Source organism: Dama dama, chromosome X (genome assembly GCF_033118175.1).
Source record: "Dama dama isolate Ldn47 chromosome X, ASM3311817v1, whole genome shotgun sequence".
Taxonomy (NCBI): domain Eukaryota; kingdom Metazoa; phylum Chordata; class Mammalia; order Artiodactyla; family Cervidae; genus Dama; species Dama dama.
The window spans coordinates 143,548,764-143,567,090 of NC_083714.1; the positions used below are offsets into that span (position 1 = coordinate 143,548,764).

At 43.7% G+C, this 18,327-nt stretch overlaps 1 protein-coding gene across 1 annotated transcript in view; it reads right to left on the bottom strand.

The window, feature by feature from the left end:
• The window catches only part of WWC3 (WWC family member 3), a 108,705-nt gene that overhangs the window by 38,702 nt on the left and 51,676 nt on the right, over positions 1-18,327 (bottom strand). The window contains exons 4-8 of the mRNA XM_061137862.1: positions 15,803-15,879; positions 14,641-14,720; positions 6,197-6,326; positions 3,238-3,384; positions 854-927 (exon numbers count right to left, since the gene is read on the bottom strand). Of these exons, the coding sequence (XP_060993845.1) occupies positions 854-927; positions 3,238-3,384; positions 6,197-6,326; positions 14,641-14,720; positions 15,803-15,879 (508 nt within the window). The remainder of the gene's footprint in view (positions 1-853; positions 928-3,237; positions 3,385-6,196; positions 6,327-14,640; positions 14,721-15,802; positions 15,880-18,327) is intronic.

Here is an 18,327-nt window from a genome sequence, read left to right on the forward strand (position 1 = left end):
ACGGCTTTCCGAAGCCCAGATTTTGGAATAGCTTGGATTTAAGACTCTTTTCAGAAGGTACAAGAGAGAGAGTCACTAAGCCCATGGACCGTAACTACTGAGTCCATGCGCCACAACTAGAGAGAAGCCTGTGCACTGCCACTAAGACCCAACACAGCCCAATAAAACAAATTTAAACAACACTGCCTGCAAGGGTAACAACCCACCTGGTGGTGCTGCCCCTGAACCCTGGCTGAGACTGGGAGGGAGGGAGGGACAGAGGGAAGGAGGAGGGAGAGATACATTTTGAAACACACAAACAAGGTCAAGTCTCAATTTTCAGAAGGCAGGTAACCTACAGCACAGGTTAACAGACACGACTGTGTTTCAGTTCTCTCCATCAGAATGACACAGATTAGGTACTGCTGTCACTCATTGACCTAATCCTTATTAAACTGTCTTTGAAACCAAGATATATGGCTTTTGCTGTTAATCTATGGAATGAGATGCCACATATATTAAAAAAAAAAAACAGTTATGCTTAAGCTGGTCTGAGGGACTGATGCTCAGTTAGAAGGCAAGGAAGGAGGGAGTTCTGAATTCCCTGAGAGGATAAAGAGAGCCCGAAAAGTCTCTATTTTTATTAAATCCCGTCTTTATAACTGTTTGCAATATTAAGAAGTTCCCATTTTAAATGCATGTGAAATTTTGTCACATGTGTTCAGAAGCTACACGTAAACCGTAATTCTATACTCTATCAGACATTGCTTTCTGGTAAGATGTGGATAAATCACACATTGAAACTCCATAAAACCTCTTCCCACAGGAGAAAGGAAATAAGGAGAAGGCAAAGTTTGAAAAAGGAGCTTCTTACCTCTTTCTGGCTTCCTCATACTGCCAGTTAAGCCTGACTCGATCCACAAGCCTTGTTTTATCATCAAAGACGAACTTTTTGGAACAGAAGGAAGATAAACAAAGGGAAGAGACATGTTAAAAACCCATTTTCAAAAGAGAAAATTCACCTAAACTTCCAGCAGCAATGAAGAATATTTTACTTCACCTTCCAATTTCCATTTTTCAAAAGTCTGGAAGGAAACACACCAATAACAGCTGCCACCTCTGGTCATCGGGAGTTGGGAATGGGACTGGTAAGACTTTGGTTGTTCCAACACTGGTGAATTTTTTTTTTTAAATAGTGGACGTACACTTGTCTATTTTGTAATTCCCAACAGCAAATTAAGTTTGAAAAGAAATAGAAAATTCCTCAAAGTTGATACAAAAGCAAAAAAATTCATCCCAACTTGTGTAGTACATGTACGCTATGATGAAGCAAGCTGCCATTCTGGAGAGGTTCATATAGTAAGGAATAGAAGCTCTCAGTCCAACAATCTGTGACGAACTGAATCCTGCCAACAATCATGTAAGCCTGGAAGTGAACCCTTCCCAATCAAGCTTTCTGATGAGACTGCAACCCTAGCTAATACCTTGATTACAGTTTCCTGAGAGCCCCTGAAGCAGAAGATACAGCACAGTTTCCTGATCCACAGTACAGGTGTGAGATAATAAATGTGTGCTGTTTTCAAATGCTAGGTATCAGGAGTGTTTTGTTATGCAGCAATAACTAACTAATACAGTTAAAGTCTTTTGATATATTTTTCAATAACAAGATGTAGTAGAAAGCACAGGCGTTTAGGGATCAGAGTTGCTGATTCAAACCCAGATCTGCTTCTCCCTGGCTACATAACCTTAGGTAACCTGGCACCTGGACCCCCTCAGCTGACAAAAGAGGATAGAAACGACGACTTAAATCAAAGTAACAGTCATGAAGCTGCCAACTCAGGGCCAGCCCCAGTAAACTCATAAATAATGACAATTTACTGCTAAAGTTATTATAGTAGTATAACCAGCCACTCCCCACCCGACGTTTTTTAGAAAGTCTTATCTAAATCGTTACAGAACCCTCAATCTTACCTGTTTCTCTCAAACGAGGTAAGAGCCTATAAAAATTCTAATTCTAACCTTATATTAAGCAGCAATGAGTTATTCATGGAATTCAATACACACTGTACTTCTTTCCTTTTCTCATACCAAAATCTTTAGGCAAAAATGCCAGACAATTTTGACTTACAGATTCTTCTCTGTCTTAAACCTGGTCAAAAAATGTCCAAAGTGTACTTTTGAGAACAATGAGGGGAACACTGCAAATAGGCAGTTCAGGACATCCAGGACACAGAGGCATTATTTCCTATATGATATTCCCCTCAAAGATGCACTATTTGTTGACATTTTAAAATATTAGTTAATTATTTAAAACCCACAGTTTTTTAGTCAATGGTTTTCCCTTCTTTTTGTTTCTTTTTATTTGTTTACTTTTAGGAGGGCATTCTGCATTTCATTGATATTTCAACTTTACTTAGTGAGCCCTAAGAAAAAGAAGCCATACAAATTGGTTTTCCATTTGTAACAAATGAATGTAAAACTTCACTCAATGGCAGTACAACAGTAGTGTCTAAGTATTCACTGCCCTGCTTCACATGATGGCTGCCAATTCTGCTTTGGTGGCTAACGCAAGGCTTCACTAATTATCAAAAGGGGCATTATGAAATTCTTCCAAGTCCCAAACAAAATTAATTTCAATTCAATTTCCTGACATTCTCTTAGAATAAGAAATAGCATCAAAGTATAACCCAAGGGTGACACAGCCACAAAGCTGCTGAAAATCACTGGTCTAAGCCAGAGCTCAGAGAGCTACGGCCCAAAGGATGAATGTGGCCCACCACCTCCTTATGTAAATAGAGTTTTACTGGAACAAGCCCCACCCACCCATTCATAGATGACTATGGCAGAGACTGCACAGCTGGCAAAGCCTAAAACACTTATTATCGGGACCCTGGCAGAAAAACTTAGCTGATCCATGCTGTAAAGAATCCTACATCTGTCAAAAAAACAGCTGAACTCAACTCTCAAAAGGATTCTGCCTTTTAAAAAAATCTAATTTATGAAGAGAAAGGTAATAAGCCATTCAATTGCCTCCCAGGCCCCTCTGAACCTTCAAGATGCCTGGATGTAAAAAAAAAAAAAAAAACATATTCTTTCTTCAAACTTAATGGCACAAAAGCCAAAACCCTTTTGAAGGGAAAGTGGAAAATTTTAACAAATGGGTGATGGCCACATGAAAGCAGCCGTTTTGTTGTCTCTCTGGGCATCTTCGGTTCTCCCCCTCCGCGCCCCCCCCCCCCCCCGGCCTGGTGAGCATACCTCGCCTATGATGTCAGTCTGAGAGCCAGCATCGCAAAACTGGTGAGATAAAGACTCGCCCAGTGCACCTGCGCCAGGAGGGAACTCCTGCAGAGGGTCGTTAAGAGAACAGCTATTCCTGAAGCCATCAGTCAGCTTGGCCAGGCTCTAGAACAGAAGGGAACAAGCAACTTGAACAGCCATGGCAATGCATCTCTTCCCTTTCCAAGCAGTCATTTCCTTCCCATTCCAAGTTGGCAGCCTCATTCCTGGAGAGCAGGCCCACCCCAACCCCATTCTCATGAGATTCCAAAGAAATGTTGATCAGCACATGCACCTTTCATGAAACTCGTAGTGATTTAAGTCAGATGGCAACTGAGTCCTCCTGGCAGCATGGGAATAATACAGAGAACACTGAGGGACCGTTTTTACTGGGTTTTTTTTTTTTTTTTAAACCTTTGTGTTTCCTAAAGAAAAAATCAGCCTTCCCTCCAAAAAAGCCAAAATCATATGGAGTAGGAAGGCAGTTGACAGGGGCTAGAGGGCTCTGGGCAATGAAGAGATGCTGGTCAAAGGGTCCAAAGTCCCATGTTTTAAGAAGAATGTGCATGCCTGTGTGCTCAGTTGCATCTCTTTGTGATCCCATGGACTGGAGCCCACCAGGCTGCTCTGTTCATGGATTTCCCAGGTGAGAACATTGGAGTGGGTTGCCATGCCCTCCTCCAGGGAATCCTCCTGACCCAGGGATTGAATTCGCGTCTCTTGCACTGGCAGGTGGATTCTTTACCGTCTGAGCCACCAGGAAAGCAGGAGGAATAAGTCCCGGATCTTAGGTCCACAGCACAGTAAGTACAGCTAGCAATACTGGAGTGAAGGTCTGAAAGTTGCTAAGAGTAGATCTTAGAAGTCCTTAGCACAGAAAAATCAAGGTACCCATGTGAGGTGACAGATGTGTGAACTCATTTTATGGTGGTAATCATTTCACAATAGATGTGTCTATCAAACCAGCACGTACACCTTAAATTTATAAAATTTTATTTGTCAACTGTACCTCAGCAGAGCGAAGGGGAGGGGAGATAGCATTCCTATCTGAAATGTTCCTTCAATAAATAATTCCATCAGAGAGGAATGCTACCTGGAGATCTTCAAAACCACACAGAAGGTGATAACAACTCCCAGACTATGCTCACATATTCTTATAAGCAAATTTTTTTCAGTCATAATTCTACAGGGTCAAAGTCATCTTATATGGATGTCAGTAGGCCAAAGATTAGAGTAAGTATAAATTCTGGTACCTGGAACCCCCTTCGGGTGAAAGTTCAAGAGAAACCAGATTTTTTAAGATTTTTAATAGACTGCAGACATGAGATGCCCAGGTGCAGTAGACCCCCAGGCAGGTGCCTCTGGATCTAGACAAAGGTGTCTCAGGATGGGCCAAGACTGTTCTCTTTGTATAAGAAAGACAAAACAACTTATTCGATTTTACTTGATGAAGACACTGCTTGTGTGTCTCCCTGGAGTGTCTCAGAGAAGATGCTGGGGTCTGAGGCTTCTTCCAGAAATTCTATCTCCAGCCTCCATGGTGGGGAACCCACTCAAGGCAACTAGGTGTCATTTACCTCTCATGACCCGGAACTACAGGGCATCTGAAAATACAGATTTCTGTATTCCACCCCCAGAGAGTCTAATCTAGGAGTTCTGGGGTGTGGCCTGGTAATCTGCAATTGAACAAGCACCCTGGGGACACTCCAGCCTCACATCCTTGACATTAGGAAGCACTGCCATGCAAGGCGGTCATGTGCGCACCTGTTGCACTTGGCCTAAGAAGGTGAGCTTTGCTCCCATGTCTTTGTGTGTTTTATATGCTGCAGAATTGAGACAAACGCCTACCAGCGCCAGGTGCCGACTCAGTGAACTGAGCTGGAAAGAAAAGCCACGACGGAGAGCATCAAATGCATTCCGGCATGGAGCAAGAGCCCGGCATGCGTCCCTTGGCAAAAACTCAGTTTTTTTCTAAAAATAACAGAAGCTACAGGAGTTCAAGTGGCAAAAAAATAAACCAGTATAAAGTCTATCCTCATGGTGGAATACTATGCAGCCATACTGAGCTACAGGCCCAGCTTTCTGCGAGGGCAACTGATCACGTGTCCACACCATCACGTGTCTGCATAAACACTAGCAGGACACACAAGAAGGTCAAAACAGTAGTTATAGGAGGTGAGAAAATGGGGTGACAGCAAGACTCTTATGATACACTTTTAAAATTACTTTGGTTATTAAATGATATAAATGTGTCACTCCTTACTGTAGCCTGAATTATGTCCTGCAAGAAAATGCTTCAGTCCTAACCCCCAGAACCTGGGAATACGTGCTTATTTGGAAGGAAAAGTCTGCAGATGAAATCAAATTAAGATGAGAACAGGTTCTAATCCAATGATTGGTGTCCTTATAAGAAGAAAAAATTTATATGCAGAGATGTGATCACAAAGGCAGAGACTAGAGTGATGCATCTATAAGCTGAGGAACACCAAGGACTGCCAGCAGCCCCCAGAGGCTGGAAGAGGCAAGGAAGGACCTCCCCCAGAGCCTTCAGACAGACCGTGGCCCTGCCGCACCTTGACATCAGACTCTCGTCCTCCAGACTGGGAGAGAATAAACTCCTGTTGTTCTAAGCCACCTGGTATGTGGTTCTTTGTCATGGCAACCCTAGGAAACTAACATGCACATTTTAAAATATTTATATATAGAAGATATCAAATAGACATATTTATTGTACAAACATGTATGTGTTTAAAATTTGCATGATTATATAATAACGATATAATATACATATATATATTTTAAATGTTTAAATAAAGGATAGTTAGATAACCCTGGCATTATGAACATGTTTAAAAAAGGGAAATAAATAAATAAAGGAACAACACACAGGAGGGCAGAGAGACAGATGTGGGCTCTGAAGAGCTCCCCAGCTTCTTACTTGCATCAGATCCCGCCTTTCCTTCTCGCCTGTATAAATGGCTTTCTTGATGGTCCTGAGCTCGCTCATTATAGCCTGTGCCTCATCCAGTTTGTAGTTGGTGTGAGCATTAGACATCTTGCGATCAATCCTGGTTCAAAAAGAAATAAAAGAGTCATTCTGTGCAAGAGTGTAACATCCCCTTAAACAGTAATAATCCAGAACTTCAAAACTTCATAGAAGGGTGGGAAACAGCTAAAACAGCAATATTTTGGCAAAGGAAAAAAAAGATCCCATAAGCCCTTCCTTGTTCTTGGTGAATACAAGGAGATAAGACTGGTGGTGGATGTTTCCCTCTGCTCCGAGCATCTTCTATAGTCAGGGACATGACAGGCAAGATTCCTAATCATTTCCAAAGATTTTAAACTTCCCTCTCTGAGAGCAGGATCATGTCTTATTCGTTTATCCCCAGCATCTCAGTTAGTAGTCCAAAATGTCTATTAAGTAAACGTACCAATGAAATCTGTGTACAAGAATATATGGGAAACAGAAAAAAGTAGTGAAGTTTCAATACTGATGCCCTGCACAAAACTTGAGAAGTCTTATGTCTCCCCTATCTTTTGTTCCTTTATTCTGGTTCTAATTTATTACTCCCTCTCTAGTATTCCTGTTTCATTCAAACATCCATTCATCCTTCCTTCATTCTATCCCTGCATCCCAATGTGGCCTGGCCACGCGTTTTTCCATTTTAGCTGTTCTATGGAGAATCAAGAGTCTCTGATGCAAGGCAGACACAAAGGCCATCCATCTCCCATCACTACGTCTGCCAAGGAAGTGGTTCAACTTTTCTAGCAGAGAAGTTAGACTCATTTACATAATAATGTCTCCTGATATCCATCTTATGATAAAAGGCTCTCCAATATATCTCATTTAATGTCACAAATCACAACAGACATAGCCTGATGAAGTCTGTAGAAAAGGGTGACATCATTTCAACACAGAAAACCCAAGGCCAGAAAAGTGTGATTTCTCCTTAACAGTTAATGACAAAGGCCTTTGCTACTACAGATGTACTGACTCGTCTAGAAAGAAAACTACATACAGCAAAGGGATTATTACCTGACACCGACACTCCTATAGAGAAATGAAACTTGACTGCAACACACAAAATGTTCTCAAACTGCTTAGAAGTCAATGTTCATTGAATGGTCACAGAGTACAGACACACAGTCGCTGTTAAGGCCACAATGTGAGACGCTAACCCCATCGGCTCTGGCTTCATACTTGGGTGTTGTGATTTCTTTATGGCTTTCAGTAGCAACAAAGCCTAAGTGTAGCCATCAGTAAAGCCCGGGACAGAGCCAGCCGCCTAAGGCACCATCAGCTGATGGCTTGGAGGAAAACAGGCCCCAGTTCCCACTAGGGAGAGAGAACAGCAAACCCTGTAATACATCTCACCAGCAGATGCCACAGAGCCCCCCGACCCTCCCCCTCCAAGAACAAAAGTTCAACTTCAAGGCAGCAGGCCTCAGCCCTGACCTTAGCTCCACCCAAGGAGCTCTGAGACCTCAAAAAGGAATGAAGACTGACCGAGAGCAGCTGTTTTCACTCTGTCCCAAGGCTGTCCCAGCCTGGTGAGCTGGGGTCGCTGAAGGGAGAGCCCACCCACGAGTTGGGGCCCCTCACCATTCGGCAAGCCCTTCCCTTCGTTCCATCTCAGACAGTCTGCTTCCATAGAAGATGTCATTGGAGGGGAAGGATAGGGGAAAAGATCGCACATGTTTTAACAAAAAAGTGTGCAAGCTCTTAGAAAAGATGATCTCAAAGTTCTAGGAATCTCTGAAATGTAACTGTTTAAAAAGTTACGAATTATTATAGAATATGCAATTACGTGAAATGATACTATTATGTGAGTATAACCTTACAGAGACATTTTATATTTGATTTGATTAAATTATATGCATTTGATTAAATTATGCATGCATGCATACATGCTGAGTTGCTACAGCTGGGTCTGACTCTATGCGACCCTATGGACTATCACCTGCCAGGCTCCCCTGTCCATGGGATTCTCCAGCCAAGAATACTGGAATGGGTTGCCGTGTCCTCCCTCCAGGTGATCTTCCCGACCTAGGAATCGAACCCATGTCTCTTACGTCTCCTTCACTGGCAGAATTCTTTACCACTTCTTTACTACCTGGGAAGTCCCTGATTAAATTATACAAGTATCTATTTGTTTGAATTATATAAGTATGTGTTTGATTAAATTAGATAAGTATATAAATAGCATATTACAATAGTTCACGTATCAAACACCTACTACGTGACTGTCTTGCTGCATGCTTTATGTCTCACCTCATTTAATCTCCTGAACAGGTTTATGAGATAAGCATAATCTTCCCAGACTTTGTGATGCAAAAACTGAGGCTCAGAGAGACTAAGTGGCCCAAGAGGACAAGCTAAGATCTGGCAGACCCACAAGTGAAACCCACATCTCCCAGCTCTCAAGTCCAAATTGGAGTTTTTCCATTTTAGCTATTCGATGGAAAAACTTGGTGCAGATAATGGCCCTTGCTACCCGCTGGTAGACTCCTGCTCAGGGTGGCCAGGGTAGGGTCTGTATGCTTTGGTAAGGGGAAGAAGCAGGCTCCACAGAACTCTAACCACTTCCATCTGTCAACTGTGATCAATTTTCATCTAACAAAAACCTCAAAGGACAGGAACTCTCTTTTATATCACATCTGCAAAATTCGTTTATTTGGGAGTTTTCAAATTCCCTCTAAAACGCAGCCTTCACTTTTCACTCAACATTCAACCAGGAAGGTTGAATGACTGGCTCAAGGTCACACAGCGAGGTCCACACTGAGGCCCTTCCCGCCACACTCAGCCTCTTCTGTCACCAGGCTAGCAATACACTCAAGCTCAAGGCCTCCAAAGTGACACCGTATCAAATCTGAGGACTGGCCACACAGTCAGATGGCAGACGAAAGCAGACTGACACTCTTTACAGCCTGCCTTTGAAAGAAATTGTTAGTGAGACAAGAAGCGCGTTAAAAGTGTTAGTCACTCAGTCGCATCTGATTCTGTGTGACCCCATGGACCATAGCCCGCCAGCCTCCTCTGTCCATGGGGACTCTCCAGGCAAGAATACTGGAGTGGGTTGCCATGCCCTCCTCCAGGGGATCTTCCCGACCCAGGGATCGAACCCAGGTCTCCCGCTTTGCAGGCAGATTCTTTACTGCCTGAGCCACCAGGGAAGCCAGAGAAAAGGCGCGGCAGCAAACGCTGATGGCACACTGCCGAGAAGGCATTTTTGAGGCGTTTCTCATCAACCTCCCCCTGCCCTCAAGCGTCTGTATTTCTTGTTCAACTTAAGATGTCAAGAGAAGTGCACTGGCAAAAATCAAACTGAACGAATTCTTCAACCCACATCTTGGAGGAAAGGGCCACCAGGTCTTGAAAGGTCGCCCACGTTAACAGCACATGTTACAACCCCCAAGAAGGAGGAGTCTTGTTACGACTCTACCTTTTACATCACTGGTGCTGGCAGGCGGCCTTGAACGAACCAGAATCCTGAAGAGCTTCTGGCAGCTTCTATCAGCCGTCGGTCCCATGTGGAACACCAGATCTGTCCCACGACTGGGAACAACACTCTTTTTGTTTCCGCCCCCACTTCTGTAGGTTTTACTGTTATCTGAGGAGCCTCTGAACTATGGTAACAGGATATCCTGCTCTAAGCCTGTGTGGACTGTGGACAAGCCCATGCTCTCCTGAAATCTGTAAATCCCCTCAGAGAGAAAATGCTAATTCCAAGATCTAACACTGCCTCACCATGACACGAACACTCCTCAGACAGCAGTCACTCTGAGTCACTGAAGGAGACACATGGGCTTAACTCCATCAAGGCATCCCAAGATGGAAGACAGTCATCAAGCAATTAAAAGGCTCGAAGCACAGACCCAGGGGCTGATAAGCACACGCCTCCAGGAAAGGGGTTACTGGCACGTTTAGCGAGCACCCACCTCTATGATTTGAACAGCAGTGGTAGAAATAAGATTTCTTCAAACACAAAATAGTACAGTAAGGAGCAGAGAAGAAATGCTGGAGAGCAGTTAATAAGAAGGCTCTGGGGGCTTCTCTGGTGGTAAAGAATCTACCTGCTAATGCAAGGGACACAGGTTGGATCCTTGGTCTGGGAAGATTCCACGTGCCACAACTACTTAGCCTGTGCCCTAGAATTAGGGCTGCAGTTCATGGGATCACAAAGAGCTGGACATGACTGAGCGACTGAGTGCACACGCACACAAACATACACATACACACACACACACGAGGCAACCAAAGAGTGCGTACCTCCTGATCAAAGTAACACCACCAGCTACAAACCATACTTAACCTCCAAAAGAAAAGAAAATGCAATGAAACTTGAGTCAGATCAAGCCCGTGGGATTAATGACACCAGTTTACATAAATAAAGAGCAGGGGACAGAGGAGCATGTGAAATGATGCCATGTACATTCCTGTAGCAAAATCCAGGATTGGGGCAATTCTTTCAGACAAGGAGAGTAGCTTCTTCAACAAGTAAGTTGTCAAAAGGAAGAAATGAAGGAAAAAAGAAAAAGGGAGAGGTGGGTAGAGATGAAGAGACACACTAACCACATGTACAGTGTGGACCTAGTCTAAACCTGGACCCAAACTAACCAGGGAGGTGGGGAAAAACTCACTGGAGAATGGACAACATGAAGAGATTACTACTAAGTGGCACAGGTATTAGTTATGTTTTCAAAAGGAGTCCGTAACTTTAGGAGACATTTATGGACTAAATACGATTCTGGGATTTGCTTCAACAACGTGGTAAAAGCTTGGGCAATGAGGCTGTGTAGCTGTGTGACAAAACAAGACTGGCCATTGTGCAGTTAGCTGTAGAAGTGGGGAGACAGGTACGGGAAGGTTCCCTTATACTATTCTCTTGACTTTTGTGTACATTTGACATTTTCCATCATTAAAAGTTTATATATAGTACACACACACACACAAACACACACATTCTATCATTAACCCAGAGATTGTGTTCACGGCCAGTTCCCATCTACAAAAATTAACAACGCACACAGACTTAAAAAAAAAAAATACAAAAGGCTCTTTTTTCCTCACTTGGACCCAAGCGTAATGATGGATTTCCTTGCTAGCCAGGAAAGTTCACCAAGATAAACAAGTCGAGTTTAAAATGTTGTGAGTCGCCAAACTCTCAGTGAGGTGCCCTGGAAAAAAATACACGGGATATTCTGGGAAGCAAGAACAGCAGAAACTTTTCTGGAGGGAAATCTAGGGTTTCTGCCTTAAGTCGAGGTTGGTAATAATATCTGAGAAGCCCATTGACATACAACAGTACATGTATTATCTGAGTTCAGAGTCAGGATTTTGCAGTAGGGGTGGGGTAATCACATTATCGATGCTTACCTGAGGTTTTCCCAATTTCTCAATAAAGCATACCAATCCGCATGATGTGATCCAAACACAAGAGCCAGTCTTCAATACCAGAAAAATAAAGAGGCCGTTTTCATCTTATACATGGCCTGTGTAACTCAGAGGAAGGTATAAGGCCACTTTTTCACTGGCACAGCACTGCATTAACAAATAAGCATGGCACGAGCACTCCTGTTTTCTCTTCTTCCTGAGAAGTCATGTCATAGCATAGAGTGATCGTGCTCAATGACAACACAGCAGCCAACCAGAAGCTGCTTCGAGAGGCAGTTTCATCTGGAAAGCTGGGCTGGGACACCCCAAGACCAAGGCCAGGTCCAGAGCTTTCCTTCAGGCCACCCCTCAGCCTCCACGGGGGAAGGTGGGTATTCCCATAGGCTCTGCCACGGAGTGAGGCCCATCCCCTTGGCAGGGGCCATGTTTACCATTGCTGACCCCACACAAGGGGGCTTGCAAAGAAAAGCGGAAAGAGGATCAAACAGCACTGGCATTCTTTCTGCAGGCTCATACTCCGCTCTGGCTGCAGGTGTAAACTGACAACTTCCTGTACCGGCTTTTGCTTCCTGTCCCATAAACCTGGAGAAATTGAGGCCACCTTTTTCCAGTCTTAAAATGATTCTGAGGTTTCTCCTGGTGGCTCACAGGTAAGTAAAGAATCTGCCTGCTAACGCAGGAGACATGGGTTCGATCCCTCGTCCGGGAAGATCCCACATGCCATGGAACAGCTGAGTCCATATGCCACAACTACTGAGCCTGTGCTCCAGAGTCCAGGGACTACAACTGCTGAAGCTCACATGCGAGAGCCCATGCTCCACAAGAGAAGCCCTCGCAGCAACAGAGACAGTACAGCCAAAAATTAGTAAATATTCTTTTAAAGAATGACTGCCTACAAGAGATGAAGTTACTTCCTAGCAATGCCAAGGGGAAGGGGTTTTCTCACACACACGCACATGCACACACACACTGCTGCAGCTAGTGGCAGAGAAAGCAAAAAGCCAACTGTAAGGTTAAAAGCTTGCAGCTCATGCTAAGCACGCAGCCAAATCCCACCATAGGGGGGACCTGCAGGGGACATGGCAGTGTCTCAGGACCAGAAGAGCCAAGCCCTCCAAGCAGGACCCAGCTCACCTTTGTATGGTATCTCCCGTGGTGTCTATAATACATCCTCAATAAAGAAGCAGGCAAACAAGTTGTCAGCCAAATCAATCCTGGGTGAGTAAGAAAGTGAATCTCTACCTCACACTGAACAACAGGGTTTGATGTGCCCAGTCATTACCCTTTATGTGAGGCCGCAGTCATTACCTTTGGCAAACACTAACATTCCGTGTTCCCTCTTTATAAAGAATGATACATCTGACACACGGTCCCTGTGTCTACACACAGGATGCCAAGAGAGTGGCACGCTGCCCCTGTTTACCAAGAATCGTAGCCACATGGATTCCCGTCATTTGCTGAAGGCTGACTGCAGCAGGCGTTGTTGCTGTCCTCAGACAATTTAGCCCAACAGTCACTGCTATGGACTGAATGTTCACGTCCCCTCAAATTCTTAGGGTGAATCCTAATCCCCAATGGGATGCTGTTTGGAAATGGGTCCTTTAGGGGGTTATTAGATTTAGATGAAGTCATGAAGGTGGGGCCCCATGAAGGGACCACTGTCCTTAAAGAAAGAGAAGAGACACCAGAGACCAGAGGCCCCACCACACAACAGCACCATGTCAAGACACAGTCAAAAGGCTCATAATGGATTTGTCAGTGCCTTGACCTTGGACTTCTGGCCTCTGGAACCAGGAAAAGTCAATGTCTGCTCTTTAAGTCACTCAGTCTAAAGTATTTTGTCACAGCAGTCAAACTCAACCACATGAGAAGAGTCAGCGTAGAAGGTGTGAAGCACAAGCCCAAGCTCAGCAAGTGAAACCAGGATCTCAATCAAAAGGAAACAGACTTAGGACCAACAGGCATGCAAAACCCTTTCTAGAGAAATTCTTGCAGACCACCAATACCACCATTTACACAGTAACTACTGTTCACTTAATTTGCTCACTTAATAGAATTCGCAAATAATAAGAACTTCATCTCTGAACTCTCAGTAGGGACAGAGTTCTAATTGCAAAGATGTTAACAGGAGGATGACCTATAGATCAGGCTGCCCAACATGTTCTGTGTAGATATATGATAAGTCACTCTGTCGTGTCTCTTTGTGACCCCATGGACTACAGCCCACCAGTCTCACTATCCATGGCATTCTCCAGGCAAGAATACTGGAGTGGGTTGCCATTTCCTTCTCCAGGGGATCACCCATCTGTGAGGATGTACATAGCCTATTATCTGTGCTGCCCAACACAGGGGACACTAGCTTAGTGGTCCTCCATGTGGGACACACGTGCCCTCCAGGAAACACTTGGCAATATCTGGAGACATTTTTGGCTGTCACAACTGGGTGAGAGGTTGCTACCGGCACATAGGAGGTCAAGGCCAGGGATGCTGTTAAACATCCTATAGTGCACAGGACAGCTCCCACCATAAACCGCTATCTGGCCCAAAAAGTCATGAGCACTGAGGTGGAGAAGATTTGCACTAGACACACAAGACTACTGAGCATTTCAGATGTGGCTACTGAGACTGGGGACTAACAGTTTAACTTTATTTCGTTTTAATTAATCTAAATTTTAGAACTAAAACACTGAAGAGACTAAAACTAGCCAAACAGGAATTCAAATGGAAATAGCCTTCTGTGTTTTAGACAGCTAGCTATCAAGAATGTGCACAAATATTACACTAAAGATCTTGCTTCCCAAGGAAACAAGAACAAGGTATCTTCAAGGAAAAGAGATCTGATGCTTACGACTGGTACATAACGAGCATAAACAAAAGCACAGAAGAAAACACCCATGAAGCTTTAAGACACACGTGCCGGCATGGAAGAGGTCAGCACAACAGGAAACCGCAGGGAAACACTCCCCCCGTCACCACAGGCCACTCACTCTTGCAGGGTCTCCACTCCCTTCTCTTTGTACTGCAGTTCTTGCTTCATCTGGGTCAGCTCTCGTTTTAATCTGGAAAGCTAAAGACAAATGACATATTTTTTTTTCCAAAAGCATGCTGTGAAAAATGGTTTTTCTACCGTTGTTAGCACTGTCCTCTCAGTTCCTGATTGGCTTGTAATTCCCTGGGTCACCCTCTTGCCAAGACCTTCCATCGACAGACCTAACACACAGCCCTGGCAGAGGAGCCGGCTGACTGAGGCACACAAGGCCTGGATCCCCGACAGCTTTCTACCCACAGGGAACCCTGGAATCATCAATGATTTTCTTTTCAGGGTATTAATTGACATAATGCAATGAGCAAACTCTGTCATACTTTTTTTTTTTTCATCCTCCCTTCTGTTTGAAGTCCCACATAGGAGACGCTGTTGCTCAAAGCATGGCTTTGGGTACCTGGAACTCAGTCACAGAGAGTGCTTATTTAAAACAGGTGCTAGGACTCACTCCAGGCCTGTGTTAAAACTGGGGGGTGGCCTGGAGTTTTCCTTTTGAACTGATGCCCCCAGTGTTTTTGAGGGTGTGCTAGAATATGAGAGCCATAGCACTCAAAGAGATGCTCTGATTTAGGGACTGAAACACCAGGACCAGAGCCTTGGGCTCCAAGATGTCTCCTGTCCCTCCTTCCAGACACACATGACAAAGGCTGAAGGGATGGGACATGATGGCACCCAAAGAACTGGGCACCACTGGAAAGGTGCCTTAGAAGCTTCTGGTCAAATGCTATGGCAGGCACAATTTCTCTGGGAATACAGCCACCAGGAAAGAATAACAGACAGATGCTAAACCTGCTGAGAGTCATCCAGTCCTCTGAGGTTGGGCCCTGACTTTGCCAAATCTTTCCAAATGGGGGGTGAATCTAGCCCCATGAAACACGGAGGGGTACAGGCGATTTTTTTGTTAGATAGGTTGAGGCTTTTCTCCTCCTATTGGAAAAAATAGTAGAAAGTATAACCAAATATAGTAATAATAATTCATGAAATTGAAAATCTTACTAAAATATGAATGTGAGACACACTGACCATCATATAATGAACCATGATAAGTGATGTTACGAACAAATATACACAGGGTTTCTAGTTGTGAAAATATTCATTTTACTCACCCTATCCCGACGACTTGCTATCTCTGCCTTAATTTGGTATGGGTCGTACTTTGTATTTGTTGAATATCCAGAGAAGGCTAAACAGAAGGAAAACATTTTATTTTATAATGGATCCTTTAAAGTAAACAAACACACATAAACAGGAACTTCTAAATCACTATATTAAGTAATGAATTCCCAGTCTCAGATTTCCAAGTTGGTCCTCACTCCTAAGAACGTACATCTCACTATCTTGAATCTTGATTTTGATTTTTCACATAATGACCTTCTTCTTGATTCTACATAATAAAATATATAGCTATAGGTATATCCAAACTCTGTTTACTTCAACTGCAAAACTATCAGGTTTAAAAACCACATATACACAGGAGGTGGGGGTGGGGGAGGTATGGTTATGGTATAGAAAACTATTCTTTATGGTGAAAACAGTACATATGGTATGAAATCACTTTTACTTCCTTTTAAAATGTACACACCATGGAAGTCACTGGAAGGACAGAACTCAAAAGCTGACTGATCTTCTCAATGGTCTCATTGCAAAAGATTTTATATTTACTCTCTTCGTATCTATAGCTTCCACACGAATGATTTTTGACATAAAAAAGGAAAAAAAAACCTAAAGATTTATAAAATGAAAAAGACTACTTCCTAGTCACATGCTAGTATGTGGCAGACTTGAGTGTTCATGGTGTTGGCTCCCCAAGAGCTGAAGTGAAGTACCCACACTTTTATTCTAGCAGTTTGTTTTTGATGGATGTTCCGCTAAATCAGATCGCATAGCTAAATGCTTTCTTCAGCAGTGCAGCACGTATGATTTAAAGTCTTGTAACAGACACAGCATCGTGGTTACAGAGGGCCAATACCTGGGGGTGAATGAGACACACTTGGCCACCCAGTTGCATGCTGAGCATAGTCAAGCCTTCTCTGCTGTCTCAGCAACTGGAGCAGCACACAGCCACTTCTAATTTCTATCACCCCGTCCATTTCTCTGCATCCCTTTCTCTTCATGCTTCTGTCTCCTTTCTCTTAGGCCTTGCAGCTACAGTGACTTGCTTCCTGTCCCTCCCTGAGCTGTGTAGGTTCCTCTTCTTTCTTCATCTGAGAGTCACCCCACATTTATGGAATCTGCCTCTGGGTCATTTTCTTTAGTTTCACCTGTTCATAAGAGCCATCTGCAAGGCCATCATCCATTTTTTTTAAACTTTAAACTTTTTATTTTGTATTGGGATATAGCTGATTAACAGTGTTGTGATAGTTTCAGGGGCACAGCAGAGAGACTCAACCACACATATGCATGTATCCATTCTCCCCTAAATCCCCCTCCCATCCAGGCTGCCACAGGACAATGAGTACAGTTCCATGTCAGCATCCATTCTTTAACTCCTTTGATCTAGGTGCAAAAGACTGTCATTCAGGTAACTTAGATGCCAACATCTAGAAACTAGTTTATAATCATGTCCTGATTTAATACTGGAGAAGATGGCTCAAGGCCATCAAGTGATTTAAACGGCAAGATTATTTAATATCCTCAAACAGAACCACATCCCAAGTTAATCTGAGCTCTCCAGATGTCTCCTTAAAAAAAAAAAACCAGTTCTATGGAATGTCTACTATTGAAGCCCCCATCAGTCAGAATTTCAAATTACTAGAATCTACTGGAAATAAATACCTGGAGGAGCTAAGTATTTGTCAACTTTACCTCAAATGTTCTTAGAATTCTAATCTCCTCAAAACACAGAGTAAAATGTTTTTAAAACAGAATTCTTTCTTAGATGAAGAACATCTATTTCCAAATCCTAGAACCTCCATTTGCCTGATTCTTTGGTCTCATTTAAAATCAGTAAGGAAAGGAACACCTCAAACAATGATCTTAAAGAGACAGAAATTATTTCTACAAAATCTCCACATTTAACTCCTGGGACATAAGTTTCCCAGGCCCGAGTGGAAGGGACTTCCACTGGGGCCCAGACAACAAGCCAATGAGCGAAGGGCTTCCTGACTCCTTCCATGTGTGTCCGCTTGTCACGTTGTAGGCAAGGAAGACAATGCCAACAGTTACTGCCTGGGATCTTTTCCATTCAAAACTGAAAGTAACCCCATCACCAAAGTCCAGGGAAGTTAACTGCAATGTTAAACATCAGGAACAATGATCTGAAATCACTGCCAAAACTCTGTCTGCAATTTCATAGGGTAAATTAGTGAAGAGACTTGAAGTACATATACACTGCAGGAGTGATGGGTCCGGATGGATAGACACATGGCAACCTGCCACCCAGTTCTCCCACATAGCTAAGAGTCCTGAGGCTCTCGGGCATCTGTCTGTCTCCCAGGACACTCAGCCTGGGCCAGTCCTAGAGGGGATCCTGACATACTATGACATCACTGAGCTGCCGAGTCCACCAATGGGGAGGCCACCCCCACCTTGGACACCGCTAGGTCACAACCGATGGCCTTACTGTTCAGGCCCAGGGGAGTTTGTCTTCTCTGTTACTTATAAATGAAACCATCCTAAATGATGAAAGGTT